This window comes from Chroicocephalus ridibundus, chromosome 12 (assembly GCF_963924245.1).
Source record: "Chroicocephalus ridibundus chromosome 12, bChrRid1.1, whole genome shotgun sequence".
Taxonomy (NCBI): Eukaryota; Metazoa; Chordata; class Aves; order Charadriiformes; family Laridae; genus Chroicocephalus; species Chroicocephalus ridibundus.
The window spans coordinates 8,483,028-8,500,903 of record NC_086295.1 but is presented as its reverse complement, the minus strand read 5'-3'; the positions used below and the strand labels follow the sequence as shown (position 1 = coordinate 8,500,903).

Genomic DNA, 17,876 nt, shown 5'->3' with positions numbered 1-17,876 from the left:
AGCACCTCAGCCAGGTCCTTTCCCCTCTGTGGATCCAAGCTCAATGGCCCTTTACACTTCCCTCCAGGTGTATTGATCAGCGGCCCTGGGAAGGCTCCCAGCTCCTCGCTGCCAGCTGTTGGAAAGGCAATCAGCCACTGAGCTCAGCCTGCAGGGCTGGTTATCTACATGATTTTCAGACAAGCTCACCCCTCAAAGTTCCCATTGACTTTCTGGAAAGTTTTGAACAGAAAAGGTAGGTCAAGAGTGATGTTTCTTTAGAGGAATAGAGCTAAAACATTAAGGTAAACCTACTGCACTTTTTTTTTTTTTAAAGCAATGCAACTATTAAGTTCAAATTTAATATTTTAAGTAAGCCAGCCTTTACCTTAGCTCAGGCAAGTTAATATGCTACTTCTGCAAAAGCAACAACAGCCCGGGCAAATCCCCTATGCGATGAGCAAAGTAAGGAGTAACAAATAAGAACAGGAGAGTCCTTTAGGCACAAGGAGAGGCTAACGAGCAGAGACGGCGCACATACCGTGTCACTGCTGCTCTCACACCAGTGGAGCTACATCAGCTTCGGTAAACTTGTTCTTAATTTACATCAGCACAGGGACGAAGAGAACCAGCCGTCTTTTTTAATTGTTAAGATGCAATTGTTGCTGTAAACACTTGCCATTGCGATGAGTTCCACCACGCTGAGTTTCAGGTGGTGTTGGTTGAGCTCTTGTACACAGGAGAGCAGCCAATTCCCAGTCTCGCTTGTTTCGGAAACACAGTCCCCCCCAGCTCCCTCCAGCAGAAATATCCCTATGGCACAGCCCACTTTCTGCCACGGGGACAGTGGTCAGATAGGTCCTACCTGCTCTTCAAGTTTTGTGACAAGATCCATGACTTGCCCACAGCGGCTTAGCTGGGGATCCTGCTACGCTCCGGCCTGGAGCTGCCTTATGATACAGCTTTGGGCACAGTGAGAGCTTGACACCGCGGCCTGGAGAGTAAAGCCTTGCGGTGACTCTGTGCCAAGTCCCATCGTTTCATTTCCACCGCCGCCCGCCCGGCCAAGGCAGGCCCCAGCTGCATCTACCCGATTCCCCGAGCAACCCCGTGCTGCAGGATATGGTACAACTATTTGCCAAAACCTCTTGTCCTGGTTTCCCATCAGTTTCCCGACATTTTATTTCTAATCCAGAGCTCATGCTTTAATAAACTCCTCCTCCCTCCTCATCTCCCTTTGATTTCCAACTTGTTGACCAATACAGTTAAAGAAGGCAGAGGTCTGAATACATAATTACATTCTTACAGATGGTCACGAAAAGGCAGTCAGAGCCCCACAGCTTGGCACCTTTTGAGATAAAGCTGTAACGTGGGCTCAGTCCTCCTGGGACAGACTCAGAATCTACGTTTAAGAGAGACCCCAAACCTCAGGAGCTGTTTGGATGAGGAGACATCAACAGATACTACAAAGATGCAAAGCCCCAGGACAGCAGGTTTTGTTGACTTCCTGCTAAGAAAACTGCTCCTTTCCTCATGCTGATGACATTTTCATAGCACTGTGATACCGCTTAGTATCAAGCCATCAGTGGAGAGCAGGCTTGTTATCGCAGGCTCTTTGGAAGCCAGACCACTTGTTCCAACAGCCATGGCTGGCCCACGCTGGAGAGCAGCTTTCCCAGTTAGGGCAGGTCTTTAGATCCCATCCACCTCTCCTGGAAACCCAACACCTCTGTTTTCGCACCACATTGCTCCTAGTGCTACTGCACTTAGTCCTGCACAGGCAGCACCTCCTGCCTGGGGTTCCCAGCACCACCAGTGTAAGGCACCAGCCAGAAATCCAGCCCAAGGTTTGAGGGGACAGAGCAGCAGCTCTGGCAGCGAGCCCAAGCGGGCACCCAGAGCAATGCTGCTCTCAAAGCGGGTTATCAGCTCAGGGACGAGAACAGTACCGAGATTTATATTTACTTCTCACCACTGAGACCTTTTTCTATACTCCTCATCCATTGTGGCTCGGATTATAATCCCTTGGTTTCCCTGAGCAGAGAACAGTCACACCTTCATCTTGCACCAAATATTTTGCCTCCTGGAACCACAGTACTGCTTTTAAACAACTGCATGCTCTGTGTAGACTAGTTAAGTGTTGTATGTTTTCTACCTTTCCTCACATCCACCATGTGTTCCTACCTTTCCTTCTGCTCCTGTTTATTTTGCCATTTGCACACCTTTCTGGACCACCTCACACCTGGTCCTGCCCTCCCCACCTGTTCTTTTTTCATTCCTCCAGAGCTTGGAGTAGTGCCTAGAGAACACGTGTTTCCTTTATGCTTTTTTCCACCCTGAAGCATGAGCCTTGTGCAACGGCCACCACGACCAGGCAGCAGTGGTCACGCATGGGTGCTCCCTGCCGCTGTTGGAAGGTCACACCTTCAAGGCAGACTTGTTCCGCACCATTGCCTCCCCAGCACTAAATACACTCACTAGCTCAGGTCCTGAGTAAGTGTCAAAATCTCAGCACTTTTCCATTCGATCAGGGCTGTTTTCAGAACTCTGTTTTCCTTTGCACTTTAGAAGTTATTTATCATTTTTCTATGCAGTCAGCATCTTTGGGCACTCACAATTTGATAATTTGATATTCCTTTCCAGGGTGATCACAGTACAGGAATTACCGCACATATCACTGCCATTCTATTTTAGTGTGGGAACCAACATCCCTGGGGCAAGCACCAATCCCTACATCAAGCCCCAACTGTTCCCAAGAAACTCATTGAGAGTCTTGTGCTGCTACCTAGTTTTTCTGTTGTTTCAAGTAACAAACTACAGCACAACCCTGGATCAGGGATTTAAAAACAGAGTCGCTGGAGTGAGGCAGCATGCCGCCTATTGAACTTGCTCTTCAGGAGACAAATGCTCTGCCAGAAAAGTTTCAGCACTAAGTGTGAAAAAGTCATCCCAAAATTTATTCTCAAAATGTCAACAGAAACGCATCAGTAGATACTCAAAACTACAGAGTTCTTAAAAGTCATACATTCACAACGCAGAAACTTGACAATTGGGATGCCTCTCACATGGTCTATGTAACAATATCCATTTTACAGTGTAAACAGGTACTGGTATGTTCTTACTTACAAGTCCAGCAGGAAAGGCACAACTCGGCATACAGAGATCATAAGCAAGAATCAGGTGCAACAACATTACACAAACTTTTGGTAATCTGCATTTTTGGGGCCTTCCACGACAGAGACTGGACTTGAAGATTTCCTGCAGTCAACAACTAGACTTTTCTTTCCATTGCTCAGTCCTTCCATACCAAATGCTCACTTTCCAGTCTGGTTTAGATCCCATTACACATACAGTTCCAGCAGACGTTAGAGGAATAGTGAAAGGTCAGTCCAGTAAGTCTTCAGGTGCTTCCACTAATACATCAGGTTTTGGTTTCAGATAGTGCATGGAAGCATCTGCTTGAATCTCAGTTCATTACAGTGGTCATTAATAGAAAAATAGACACTACAACTACAAAAGGAAAAAATGAGGTAGATAACTTAGAATCCAGATGACTATCCCAGCAACCTTCATACAATACACATGGATCATTAATTACCATTTTGGTAGAATGCAAATTCACAGACCACCAAGAAACTTAATGACCAGAGTAGGAATGCCATCCAAAAACCCACAAAACATTTAACCTAAGCATGAATACTTCATATTTAAATACAGGTTTACACAGACTGATCTTCTAAATTACCCAAATGAAAAAAAAATAAAAATAAAAAAGTCTCTTGCTAAGGAAACCAGTTCCCATGCCTAATTGCAACAGTCACCTGAGATTCCTTGCAGAGCTTTTAGACCTGACTTCCCAAGGCAAGTCTTCCCTTTCAAGAGAGGAGAGAAAAAAAAAAAAAAGTATATACATACCCACCCATGCTTGTTTGGGGCTCTCGGTATTGAAATAAAACATCTAGGAAAAACTGCACATCTTTGGAAGTAGGAGTTTTGGCACTATACTTGGAGGACTGTCCTAGTAGTAGTATTAAATAAGCAGCAGTCAACAATACAGAGAATTAGTTCCTTAGGAGCAGTGATTAAAGAAAAACAGCAACTTTCTTCTCATAGAACTTCTGAGGCAAAAAAAGGAATTAAAAAAAAATTTTGTAGTTTTTATAGCCATTATAGTAAAAAGTACATTCAGAAACCACACGGAGCCAAAAATCCAAACAGAAAAAACTATTTCTAAGAGGGTGGCAGACATTCTAGGATATTTACCCGCATTAATAGTTTTCATTTCTCATCAGTAAATAGAAGCTTTTCCATCAACAGTAGGTTGTTTCCACTCTATTCAAAACCCCCAAATATTTCACTCTAAACAAAGAGGTAAATATTCTAACCTTTGGAATTTCAAGTTGTAGAAACTTCTGTAAGGCTGTACACATTAAAGTCACACGTAAGAACTACTTTGCAAGACCCGCATCTTTCCAAATAGAAGGAAATCCTATTCTTTATTATTTACTATTTGCAAAGCAATATCATGATTGTACTCTGGGCAACTCTTACAAAGACAACCATAAAATCATTTGCACGTCAATAGGAAAATAGGAGGCTGAAGTGGAATCTCTTAAAAATATATGTTTGTGTATATATATATTTGTTCTTTCTGTACGTCAACTTCACTTGAGTTTTTAACTAACAGCAATTTTGTTCTCCTCCATGAAGTGAGGGAACTGGTGTTTTGGCACATTGTCTGCAGCAGCACCACTGGCCTTCTCCGTATCAGAACCAGTCCCAGACTGGGTCCCATCTATTTTGGAGACCGTAGCGGTATTTATTGCCGAACCACCCCCAATGGTGACTGGAAGGGCAGGTAAGCCACCGCTCTGGATCACCGAGATCTCGTTAGTCTTCATCGCTATGCCATTGCTGAGTACCGCTGCATACTGATTCCATACTGTGGGGTCAATGCTCACTGAAGGAGGCATTATATCCTTTGGAAACATTTCAGATACCTTCTTGGGATCATTCCCCAGCAGAGCCATGGGGTTATCAATCGAAAGCCTTCTTCCCCGTCTGGCGGAGTTATTCCACATGTGAGTTCCTACATGGACCTTCCAGAGGGGGAAAAAAAAAAAGTGAAGGGAATCATTAATATTGCAGGGTTTTTTTTATGGTATACCCAAGTTCTACTTTGCTTACAGCCAAGTTGCTCAAAAGGAGTCACGTATACTCCACTTGCATTCGGGTAAGTATTTAAGCTGGCCAGTTCTTGTTCTCTTGCTGGCGTGTGTAAGACACTCTGAATCATACATACATACCATCTGACATCACTATGGCTCTCTAGTTTACTGCCGAAGTGGTTTTACACTCACTGTATTTTCCCTCCTCATTTATGCAAGAGGACTGAGGAGCTCAAAGAGGTTCTCATGGGACGCGAGAAGCCTCTGTGCAAGCGAGAGAGCTGCAAGTCCCTTAGAGAGCAAATGGATTAATTTGACAGACAATAAGGACAGACTTGCAGGACTTCAGCAGGTGCTTAGACACAAAATCCCCAAGTACTTTGTGCCATCTCGGGATTATCCTCTCAGTTTTATCCCTCCTCATCCTGCATGGTGTTTCAAGCAGTGCAGTGTGATGCATGTATTTTGTAGGCCTCATTTTGTAGCATTCAGTCTATAAAATCCTTATATCTTGACACATTGAAATCCAAATGAAAATAATCAAGCAATCTGCTTAGTAAGGCTGAGTCTTTCCTACCATCCAAAAAGGGAAGTCAAGGACAGTAGCAAAGACTTCTGTGTGTGATCCCAGTACACTGTTTAGCAAATTGTGTGAAAAAAAATCAGGAAGGAGACACAAAAGTCAAGGATAACCATTTGAGGAACTAAAAAGAAAATCAAAGTTGTCCCCAAGGGCAGGACAAGCATTAGCTAGTCTTTCCCTCACTGGTATGACTTTCCCCAACAAAGGGGATCACAACATAAGGGACAACTTACCTTCAGGTTTCCTTTTGTTGTGAAGGCTCTCCCACAGATGGTGCAGGCAAATGGCTTTTCACCAGTATGGGTCCGTTCATGAATCTGAAGGGCGCTGGCAGAGGAGAAGTTCTTCCCACACGTAGTGCAGATGTGCTGTTTGGCAGGACGGCAGAATTTCGGTCGTGGCACGAGGAGAGGGGCAACACCAGGGGAGAGAGCTGGTGGGCCAATGAAATGGCTAGTGCTAATGGGACGCTCGCTGGGCATCTCCATTTTTATAAGGGCTGGTGGGGCTCTGACAAAAGCAGCTGGAATGCTACTTCGACCTGGAAAGAAGGCAAAGATAACATTTATCCCAAATTCCTTCTGCTTCCAAACTTAAGTCTGGCTAAGATACCAGAGGCCCTGGCTTTAGAGCCTGACCAGTGTGACCGCAAAGCCCTCCAAAGCCCTGTGCAAGGGCTGCTATTACACTTGCTAGGATGCCCTGAAAAAAATCAGTTCATCCCTATTTTTGTTGGTGAGCTTAGGAGATAGGAAGTCCCACCTTCTGATCAAATTTAGATCAATATCAGCCTCAGTGCTAAAGAGCTCGAAAACCCCACAAAAGATTCCAGAGTTTTAATGCCACACTCTCAGGTTAAGCAGTTTTCCACGACACACAAACGTGTATCTTTTAGAGAGCTATAGCGAGGTATCAGATGAGCCCGTGAAAGACAGTTAAGTGCACAGCCTCTATTTATTTTAAGGCCCTCTATGCTCCCCCTTGCAGGAGATGACAGCACTTAAGTCTCTGAATTTTGCTGAATTTTGAGTGAGTCAGCAAAAGTTTCCAGGGCATATGCCTCTATCCTAATAGGGGTGAAGGAAGAGGGGAAAGCTGAGGAAGTTTTGACTCCTGTTGGTCCTTTTAGAGATGGATTTCCTCCAATCCTACTACCCCACACCAAGTTCTTGCAGCATTTCATGTTACTCACCATATTCTCCATTTGCAAAGTGTAAGCCGGGTTCTTCTTTAATGACCTTTCGACCGATATTGCCGTAAGTTAAATCCAAAGCACCGACGACCCCTTCCATTTCTGCAGAAGTGTTCTCAGGACCCTCTGATTTATTTCCCGTGCCTGTATCTTCTTGATTGTTGAAGCTAGGTGACTTTGACCTTACGCTCTCAGCTTGGCTGTTGGCTGGGGACAGAGCCTGGAGCGATGCAGACTCAGAGGCAGCAGGACTCCTGCCGTTCTGATAATCTGGATCTCCTGCCACAGAAGACGAATCATTTGTCATGCCATCACTTTCTGCTGAGCCGTTGTCACTAGACTTCAAGCTGCTTTGCCGCTGCAAGTTCAAAGCAGAGTTGACGATCTTCATCTGATTCTCCAGAGCTGCAATACCAGAGAAGGTGGCTGCCGTGGATGGAGATTCTGATTGTGCATCGTACGGAGTAGGAGGTTTTGAAGAACTCCTAGGGCCATCCTGAGAGTCCAGGTCCTCTTCCATCTCTATGCTTTCCACGGTCTCGTCCGGGCGACTGATGTCTCCGTTCTTCTCAGCCACAGTTGGATCCACATCAGTGTTGTCGCAGGTGTTTTCCGGCATCGGTGTATTGGGTATCTGTCCCCCCATATGCATGCGGATATGCTGCTGCAACACAACTGCGTTTGTAAACTTCTTCTGGCAAATAGGACATGAATGTTGCATCTTCAAAGGAGTATTGGCCCGGTGGACACCATAATGAGTTTTAAGGTTCCCTTTAGTGGAGAAGGCACGGCCACAGATTTTGCACTTGAACGGCCTCTCTCCAGTGTGAGTACGATAATGCATTTTGAGTGAACTCTGGCAGCTCAGCACTCTGTGACAGATCAGGCACTCGTTGGGGTCAGCAGTGGATTTGTCGATATTTTCAACCAGTTGCTGAAGCTTTGATGTTTCTGAGCCTTGCTCGTTTGACCCACTTACATGGAAGATGCTCACGCTGCAGGTAGCTTGCGGTGAACTCAAGCTCTGCTCTGTTCCCGATTCATGACCGACCGCCCCTGATGAGGAAGAGCCACCCTCACTTTCTGGAGAAGGCCTTGACTGCAGATCATTTGAGAAGGTACCAGGCAGGGACTCCTTAACGCCTGCTAGGCTGGAGGCGGTCTGAGGTGCACTGGTGGCCGCAGAGGTAGGCAGGGTTGTTAGGAGAGGTTTGCTATCCACAATCAGGTTAGACTCATCCAGTGGCACAGACATCCCATACGGGATTCCAGTGCTGGTGGGAACATTGTCCAGGTGCTCAGGAACCGGGTAAGGATTCATCTTTATGTGGGGGTATTTGTCTTTATGACGCTGAAAATGCACTTTAAGGTTTCCTTTGGTTGTAAAGCGGTTACCACAAATGTTACACTTGTAGGGTCTTTCACCGGTGTGGGAGCGGAGGTGGATCTGCAGGGCACTGTCATTGCCAAAGACCTTGCCGCAGAATTTACACTTGTGTTTGAAGAACGGCTCTTCTGCATTCGGTTTGCTTTCAGACACGCTGATGTTGGGAGGTTTTCCCTTCCCCTTCTTTGAGGAATCTATTACAGAAGAAACGGCCGAAAGCGGATTTTGGAAGATGACGGAGTTGGAGGACTGAGGTAGCAAAGGATTTGGGAACCGAGAAATGGAGCCGGGGAGGCTTCTGCTTGCCTCCGGCTTCAAGGGGAAGGAGGAGGAAAGCCCAGCAGCCAGCGAGCCGGCGGCCGCAACGCCAGTGTTAGAATGAGGTAGTTTTCCTTGCTTCAAGGATTCCAGTGATAGGCTCTGGCTTCCAGCTTTTTGTCCGATTAAAGCAACAGCAGCCGACAGCTGCTGAGACATGTGAGCGCCCAGAGCTTTTAGTGGATCAGTAGCAGCTGCTATGGAAGGATGCAGGGCATGGGGAGCCATCATGGCAATCTGAATGCGAATTTGCTCCGTCAGCTGTATTTGCTGGAGCTGCTGCTGCTGCAAACACACGAGCTGCTCCAGGATCATTGGGATAGCATTAAAACTGGCTGCCGAAGAAGAGATGGCATCGGAGGTCCGCTGGTTCACAGCCACTTTAGTGCCGCGTATCGTCTGCAAAGTCACATTAGTGTTTGGTACTTTGGATTTTGGTAGATAGCTTAGCCCAGGAGCCGCAGGCGTGACGGGGGGTTCTATTTTAAGGTACATTCCTCCCACCGCTTCAGCATCCATTTTTCCTTCTCTCTTTTCCATAGAACCAGTGCAGCCCTTTGCCTGAATGTCCTTGCGTGCCCTGCTATCCATCCGATCACTTGGAAAGCTCCCTAGAGAAGACTCGGAGAAGCTCTCAGGGGGTACTGTTCCCTCACTGTCATTCATGATTAGAACAGGTGGATTTTTAGTGCAATTTTTCTTATGCTCAAGGAATTCAGAGAGATCAAAGAATTCTGCACAGCATTTCTCACAGATTTTAGTTTCCTCCGTGCGGCACCTTTTGGAACTCATTTCACCATCTCCGTCACCTGGGACGTCTTGTGGACTCCCTTAAAAATAAAAGAAAGTCGCATTGTTAATAGCTAGATTTAGACTATTTCCTATTCTTAAGATCACCGACTTCGCCTGAATTGCAAGTTAAAGACACCAGGCACCGGCATTGAGTTTGCAGCTCGATCTGAACTCCTGCTCTTTGTTTTGCTGCTAATTCATTTGCAGCCCCAAAGAAATCCGCATCTTAGTTCTGTTTTCAATAAAACCAGTAATATCGCAAATCCCTTTACAGAGGTAAAGGGATGGTGCAGCAAGGCAGCCAGCACCTGCAAAACAGCTCAAAGGAACACGCCTCAAGGAAGACAGAGAAGATATTGTAACATTGAGCAAAACATCCTATAAACTTGTGTTTGCCCTTCAGTCTTTAATCCTCAGTTCACCATCTCACAGAAATTCACACAAGATTGTTAACACAACAATTTTAGAGCAGCACACTGAACTGTTAGATGACATTTACTCCGCCATTATGGAAGTCATTACTACCGAAGAGGGCTGACAAAAGCAAAAGTAAGTCCAATATTAGCTTTTAAATACTTCAAAAGCACGCTCACATTAAAAACAACCCCTAAAAAGCCGCAGGAGTAAAGAAAAGATGGTTAACTTACAGAACCCCACACGTAGGTACGAGCCTACATTGATACTGATGATTATATTAGAGAGCGAAGCAACAAGTCCTGCTCGCAAAACACCCGCAGCCGTTTCGGACCCGCTCAGGACGGGGTGTTTCACTACATCCGTAATTCACCTGCTTTTAGGGAGCTTGGAGGAGGGGGCAAGCAAAGCTGGTCAGCCAGTCCACTCCTGCCCTGCCTCCATCAGCGCCCCGCTGATTAGACTGCGCGTAATTTGCACGCAGACCAAAAAAAAAAAAAAAAAAAGATAATTCAGGGAAATATCGGAACGGGAAGAGAGGTTAAGAGAAATTCTACACCAAAACAGGATGTTTTTGCTCATGTCTAGCCATCCTTCAAACAACAACTCGCACACAGCTCGAGGCGGGCGAGCACACGGGGCATGGAGGGCTCGGGAGGTAAGACTTGAGGCTCACACAGCTGAGGGGGAGGCGGGAAGGACGGCAGATAATTCAACACCCCCATCAGGTGAAACGTCCTGTGAGTCCCATTAATTAACTGGCCCAGTTTTGATGGGTGCCCTGGGTGCAGTAACCGAGCGCATCCCCTCCCACGCGGCCGGCGGGGCACGCTGCAGACCTCCACCACAGCCGAGAACCTGCGCTGCGACATCTCCTCTGTTCAGGTCTTGCGTCTCCAGTAACTCACCCTGGGGCTCAGCTCTGGTTCCACCTTACAAGCCCGCACTGTCTTACAAGGGGAACCCAAGACTCTGCAAGCGCAGGAGCTATTTGCGGCTTTCATCTTAAAGGTGTAACTGAACCACACATCTGATACATGTGTATATCCTGTACAGGGCAGGGTGAGGGGAAGCATGTCCAAGCAACGACTCAAGCACGTTGAATTACTGTTTCGGGGTAGCATAAGAGCTCTGTATGGGAGGATACTGCAAACCTTGACATTTGTTAGGGTAACCAGGGTATCGTACGTACATTCAACAAACCAAACTTCCAACTGTTTAATATTGAGTGTACATGAGAGTTTGTTATTTTTCTTAAAAAGCAAACAACTCGATGAATTAAAAAAAAAAATGCAAGTATCAAAGGCCTGTCATGCTATGGTGTGCAGAGCAATAAATCCAAATGTATATGTATGTAATTCTGTTAATCACAGACATTTTGGGGTTACAAGTACCTTAAACATGGGGGAAAGGTGTTCTCAGCACAGCTATGATCAAAACTGTTTGGATCCCTCATATCTAAACAGGGAGAATTATATATTCCTGCCCCGCCCCCCGCCCAAACAACTTCCACAAGTGAAGGAAATGAAGAGTACAAGCATAGTTTTAGCATACATTTCCTGCCCCAAATATCATTAAATTGATGCCCCTAAATTGATTTAACTCTATGGAAAAATATACAGAGAAATCCAGTCTGCAGACAAGTACAAGCAGCACATGATTCAGAACTCGGTCAATAAATTAGGGTCAACTGAAGCCAAGAATGGATGTTTTTAAAACACATCTTTGCAAGAGTCTGAGCAGATATAATGGGAAAGAAAGCACTGGTGTTGAAAAAAGACAAGAAGATTCCATAACTACTCTGTACTCTGACTGGAGAGGTCTTTACTTCATTAGTTTCCTAACTATTTTCATCCACTCAACAGGTATTCCACAGAATAGGCTAAAACACCAAAACCTCTTGTCCAAATCCTTTAGCGTTTAGGGCTTTAACAGTCCATTCTCCCAGGGCCAACTACACAGTTTCCCCATGTTGCAAAATAACCTTAGGTTCTACCTTAGAAAGCACAAAGGTCTTTCTCCCACAGCCCCTCCTCCGTGAGCCCATGCATGTCACCCTGCAGTTTGCACCTCCACAGTGGCCATGCAAAATGTCTCAACTGGAGCAGAAACGTCTGCATGAAAGCCTGTTGCCCACCCCCAAGGAGATATTCCAGGATAACTACGTCTAGACACATCCTCAAACTTTAACTGCTTCAAAGCACCTGATCATTTATCTCCCTGCCCTCGATAGCACTTTCTTATTTTTCCACTTTTCCACTGATAAGACCACAGTAAATTCAAAGCCCCTTTCTCCAAACTCCAGCACAGCCCATGCTCCTAATTTTCATAATTCTGAGAAGCTCCAGAGGTAGCTTTTCTGGTCCTAAGCACCAGTTGCCATCCCAGAGGAAGAAACTCCAGTAAATGGAAGGGACCTGTGTGCGGCAGGTTACCAGCCCTGCCCCTGCCTGCTCCCACTGCCACTGTCACACCGTTTACTTTCCAGTTACCCTGTCTGACAGTCAGGCACAGACAGCTCAGGACTCCACATAAATTCAATTCCCAGCTCGTACCGACTTGTTGCATGATAAGTAGGGAAGAGTTGTGCCTTATATTCTCTTCTACCTTAGATAAAAGGGAATATAATAGCTTTCCCTATCTCAAAAAAAGGTTTATTAAGACACAGTCAGTGGGAGCAGGATGCTCGATTATTGTGTAGTAGCTGGAATAACACAGGAGAGCAATTTACTGTTTCTTTAAAAAAACCCGTCGGCTTCTGTGAAACTCTTCATCTTGATTTCTAGCTACATCCTCTGCCCAGCCTCGAAGGAGCACCCAGCGCCTGCAATCAGAGCACCTCATTTACCCAAACCCCCGCAGCCCTGCCCTCCCCCCCAGCAGTTATCTCATGAACTTAACGGTCTGAAAACGTGGGGTTTCTCTGCAAGGACACCTCCCTGTGCAGCCAGCTCTGTCCACATACTGTACGAGGATTTACCGGAGCCCAGAGCCCTGCCACAGCAATTGCTTGTGCACTTCACTTAACCCTCTCCCAAGGCTTCCCAGGGATAGGGCTTCTACTGTTTTTTTTATCTCCCCACCCCCGAATTTCAGGAATGTTATCTCTCAGCATCTAGTTATCCAATAAGTTAGAAGAATGCAGTAAACCCAGCAGGGGGGTTAGATTGAATCACTGGCAAATGGATGGAAAAAATCCACTATTGTGTAGGACAAGGCGGTCATCGACAAGGAAGACTGATAAAATCCACACAGCTCGCATTAATTTTTTTTTTTTTTTAAGGGAACCAGTAAAAGAAGAGCGAGGTCTTGTCTGGTTTGATGTAATTTCAAAATGGGTGCTGCTGGTCTACCACTCACCTGAACAATTACTGACCTTCCCCCCCTCCCCTCAGCTGTGATAAAATTATGTTTCACTTGAATTGGGAGGAAATGGTCAGAGCTCAAGCTTTCCTCCCCCATTATTTTTTTTTTCGAGAGTTTAATACCTTTGGTGAGCTTACTTTTTTCACAGACTACATTTGATCAACTATTTTTACTTTAACAAAAACAAAACCATCCACTTTCACAGTTAAAATTAACTCATGAAGGACTAGCAAGTACCCACTCCAGCCCTAGATGTGAAAACCTCTGCCATCAGCTCCTTCTTGCTCTCAGGCATCGTGCTTCCCTGATTTTTTTTTCCCCTGTTCCCAGCTGAAAAGCTACAACTTACAAGAACTTTTAAACTGTCCGAAATTTCCCTTCTCCCGCTATAAAACACCGTTTAAAGCATTTTCTTTGTAACTATGACAAAAAATCACTTCCTCGAGTAAGCAAAATACACGACTGATTACTTACAGAAATGTTCCAATGCCCTTTATGTTTTCTACGCTGAATTGATCGGTAGCATTTTTTTACCCAAGAACGAGCCAGAAACGTGTTACACCTAGCAATTAGCACTTCACGTGCTTTCAGGTTGTCTCTCAAGGCTTTAGGGTTTTTTTATTATCTACCTACTGATTCGCCCTTTGATTATCCACTTATTCGAGCGAAATATTCGGCCAAGGGCAGAGAAGTGTTAAAACGGGCAGGAAAAGTTAAGATGGGAGGCACTGGCTTCAAACGGCGGGCACGGCAGGGCCCCCGCCGCCCCGCTCTCCGCACCGTCTTTCGAAAGGGCTTTAAAAAAACAACCAAAAAAAAAAAAAAACCAAACCCAAAAATCCACCCGATTTTCTGTCTGCCGCTTTATAGTACGCCGGGGAGTTACCTGCCGGAGCCTCCCGCAGCCCCGCGTCCCGGCGCCGGTCGGTGGAGGGCACTCACGCCCCGCGCTGCCCGCCCCGGCCCCGCCGGGCCACCGGCCGCCCCCGGGCGGGGCCACCCCGGGGAGCACCCCCCGCCTCCGGCACCCACCCGGCCTCAACACCAACCCAGGCATTACACATTATAACGACTTTTTTTTTTTTTTTTTTTTAAAACTTCTCGCCCCTGCTGCAAGATAAAGCAATAAACGGAAAAAAAAAAAAAAAAAAAAAAAGAAAAAGGCGAGGTTTCGCCCCCAGAAGCGGCAGCAGCGGCCACCCGCCCGCGGCCCTACCTGCTCGGCGGTGCCGGTCCCCCCGCCGCCGCGGCTGCCCCGGACCACACTTAACACTAGTACAGTGTTTAAGACCGAGCTAAACGGCACAAACCCCGCTGCCAAGGTCAATTGCATGAGAGTCCTAATTGTGAGCCTGACATCAACTTACCACCCACAGCAAGCGGGAGGAGGCAAAGGTTAGAGCAGCAGCTCTGTCAAAACGTCACATGCCGCCGAGCCCAGCAAAAGGCCTTCATCACTACAACCAATATAATGTTTCACTTACGTAAAAGGAAAAACAAGCCGGGCATCGTCCCGTCCCCCCCCTTCCCACCCCCTCCCCGGCTCCCAGGCACCCTCGCACCCCTCACACGGCTGCAGCACCCCGGGCACGGCCGGGGGATGCTGATACCCCAGCCCCGGCGGCCAGGCCAGCCTCGGCTTCGGGCAACCCGAAATTAAACTAAAATAATAATTAAAAAAACACCACAAAACTTGGTTTTCCTCGTTAAAACACCCCTTCCCCCTTTCTCCGCTTCTGCGGAGCTCAAAGCACGAAAAGCGGATCTAAATAAAGGAAATCTCCAATTTTTCCCTGAGAAAAAGTGGCGGTTTGATACTGTATTATTTTTTAAGAATGAATCACATTTTTTAATGGCAGCGATCCAGCACAATGGGCATTTTCAACCCCTTTGTGAAAATGCTAATTTTCAGTATGTAGCATTATTCTCCAGTGACCACCTGCTGATTTTTTGACCTGTTAATTGATCACCAGGTTAGCAGAACCGTTTCTTAACACGCTGCATTGTTCACAGAGGTGGGTCCCAAATCGCTTTGCAAGAAAAAAAAAAAAAGGGAAAGAAAAAGAGGAAAAAATAAGGGCTTCATTTTATTATTACTATTATGTATATACTCGATAATGTCCCACACAAATCCCTGCGGGATTTCGACTTTGTTACGCAGCTTCATCACTTGTTATTTACGGGCACACCTGGAGCGGGGCGTACCAGGGCTATTTTGGAGGTTTGCGGGCGATAAGGGGCACCGGAGCCGCGGGTTTTATTTCTGGTGGCAGAAGCGGAGATCACGCAGTTTCAGTGCGGGGACCCGCACCGGCCGCTTCCCCCCCGGGCCGCAGCGGAGGGTCCCGCCGGAGCGCGGCCGCGGGGCGGCGCGCAGCAGCACCGCCCCCCCCGCCATCGCTCCGGCCACCGCAACAGCCCCACGACCCACAAAAAACGACCCCATCCGAGGCGGCAGAAACCCCCCCCGGCGGGGCGACAGCTTCGCCGGGTCCCCTCGGCCTGCGCGATCGCTGCCCCAGCGGCAGGAGGGATTTCCAGCCAGGGTTTTGTTGTTAAAAGAGGGTGGGGGGAGAAGGGGAAAAAAAAAAGAAGCCCCACCACCATCAACAACAAAAAAGCAGCTGGCCATTGCCCCGGAGAGCACGGTGTGTAGCGATCCTCCCCTCCCCGCACACCTCCCCCGCCCCAAGCGGGCCGCATCAGGAGTTATTAACCCTTTTGTTTCAGCGCAGCCCCGGAGGTGGCTTTCCAGCAGTGGGCAGAGATTTACATGTGGAAACATCACCTCCATCCCCCAACCTAACCATATGCACAAAGGAAAACAGTCATGCATTAAACATGGGATTTATTGCCTTCTGGCCAGCTTGCTGTTTCTTAAGTCACCATTAACCGGACCCAACAATTGCACATTTCGACTCAAAGAAGAGAGGGGGGAGGAGGAAAAAAAATTAAGAGCCCGAACCTCCTGCGGGCTGGGAATAAGCAGCTCCTGTAACGTGCATTCGTATCGATCAGCTCTAGGGATGGAAAAACCCCACACAAAACCCGTCCCTTAGGAGGGCAGAGAACCCAAAGAAAGTTTTTGGGGGGCATATAGAAGCGTTTGGGCACAACGACCACAACAACTCTTCTAAATAACCGCAGCGCAGGTCAGCTCCCCGGCAGCCCCCACCACCACCACCTTCCCCACCCGGGACCTGCCCTCCCGGGCTCCGCTCTCGGAGCTTCGCGGCGGGACGGGCACCGCGGGAGCTCCCCCGGCTCCGCGGCACCCGGGGCGGCAATAGGCGGGGGGGAGCCCGGGGAGCCGCCAGCCCCCCCCCGGCGGGGAGATGCTGCTCCGTCCTGCAAAGCCGGGCACGGTCCGGCAGCCCCGACCCTTCCCCGCTCCCGTGGGGGACACCAGCAAGGGAGCGCCCCCCCGCCCTTGCCCTGCACGCCCACCACCCCCACCAGGAGCTCAAGGGCTAATTTGAGCGCAAATTTAGACTTTCCCCTTCCCTTAGGCAGGCTCGGGGCCGCCAGCTGCCCGAAAAGGAGGGCCGGCGATTTGCGGTACCGAAATCCCCCCACAGCGCCCAAATACAAAGCGCTCCCGCACACCCCACATTAGCTCACCGGAGTTATTTTAGGAAGTCGGAAATCAAAGATGGCTGGAGGTCAAGCTACAAAAGGTCCAGGGCGATTGTGATCTCCAACAAAAATAGTCCGAGCGCCCTCCCCCCCCCCCCTTTTTTTTTTTAAAAGCCCCACAAAAATCCTCATAACTACCGAGAAAGTGTTAAATACATCGGGGAAACCAAACTCGAGTCGTTTCCTACCCCTGCAAAGACCGTTCGCAATTCCTTCCTCCCCCGCCCCCCCCATGCCCTCCGCCGAAGGGAGGCTTTGGGGTTCCCCTCCCATGAGGCTGCACCCCGAGGGCAGCGCGGCCGGGGGGGAGGACGGGACGACATTGGGGGGCGGCCAGCCGGGCAGGGCGAGGGACCCTTCGGACAGCACCGCGCAGGGTTGCGCCCCGGAGCAGCCCAAATCCAATCCCCCCCGCCCCCGCGCGAAATACCGAGGGGCCGGTGCCCCGCGGAACAACCCCGAGCTGGGGGCTCCACAGGGGCGCGGGGATTTAAATGCCCCCCAAAAAGCCTGCGGGGAGCTGGGGGTCGGGCTCTGCCGGGAGCTGGGGGAAAAGGAGCGGGGGGTGAAACACGAGGGTGGAAAAAGCCCCCCGGCAAGAGCCCCTCGCCGCCGCCTCCGCGCATCGGGAAAGTTGGGACCCGCGGAGGCTCCGCGCTTACCACTTGCAGCATCTGGGGGCTGCTCCTCGGAGTTGATGTGCTGGGGCTTCGCCTGCTTCCGTCGCGACATGGTGCACCAGCATCGGGAGCAAAATAGTAGCAATTATTTTCCTCTTCACAACAAATTCCTAGAGTTGGGAAATTACCCCCATTGGGCGGAATGCGCATGTCAGAGTAATTATGATTATCAATAATGCATTGCGATTTATCATGGGTCCCTGACAGCTGATTGGCCTGAGTCCAAGGGCTCACAGATTATTCAAATAAGGTCCATTGATCAGGGCGCAGCGGGGCACGCTGGGCGATGTAGTCCCTGCCCGGCCCGGCCCGCCCGGGCGGGCGACAAAGGCGAGCGCCCCGCCGGGGACCGGGGCCGCCC

At 48.5% G+C, this 17,876-nt stretch overlaps 1 protein-coding gene across 2 annotated transcripts; it reads right to left on the bottom strand.

Moving 5' to 3' along the window:
• Nucleotides 1-2,954: 2,954 nt before the first annotated feature.
• Nucleotides 2,955-17,639, bottom strand: SALL4 (spalt like transcription factor 4). Of its 2 annotated transcripts, XM_063350340.1 has the most exons (5): nt 17,498-17,639; nt 6,923-9,457; nt 5,964-6,271; nt 4,980-5,078; nt 2,955-4,097 (listed from the first exon to the last, which is right to left on the bottom strand). In XM_063350340.1, exons 1-5 carry the CDS (start codon nt 17,565-17,567, stop codon nt 4,062-4,064), a joined length of 3,048 nt encoding a protein of 1,015 aa, XP_063206410.1. In that variant the 5' UTR covers nt 17,568-17,639; the 3' UTR covers nt 2,955-4,061. The 2 variants fall into 2 exon arrangements, with proteins under 2 accessions (XP_063206410.1, XP_063206409.1); XM_063350339.1 differs by having other exon boundaries at nt 2,955-5,078.
• Between the last annotated feature and the right edge of the window lie 237 nt (nt 17,640-17,876).

Bases quoted from the DNA above. Each gene is read 5' to 3' on its own strand.
- SALL4 (XM_063350339.1), bottom strand. From the start codon at position 17,567: ATGTCGCGACGGAAGCAGGCGAAGCCCCAGCACATCAACTCCGAGGAG. The intron at 9,458-17,497 runs GTAAGCGCGGAG...TTTATTTTTAAG, and splicing joins GCCCCCAGATGCTGCAAGTG to GGAGTCCACAAGACGTCCCA. The intron at 5,079-5,963 runs GTAAGTTGTCCC...CCCCTCTGGAAG, and splicing joins CAACAAAAGGAAACCTGAAG to GTCCATGTAGGAACTCACAT.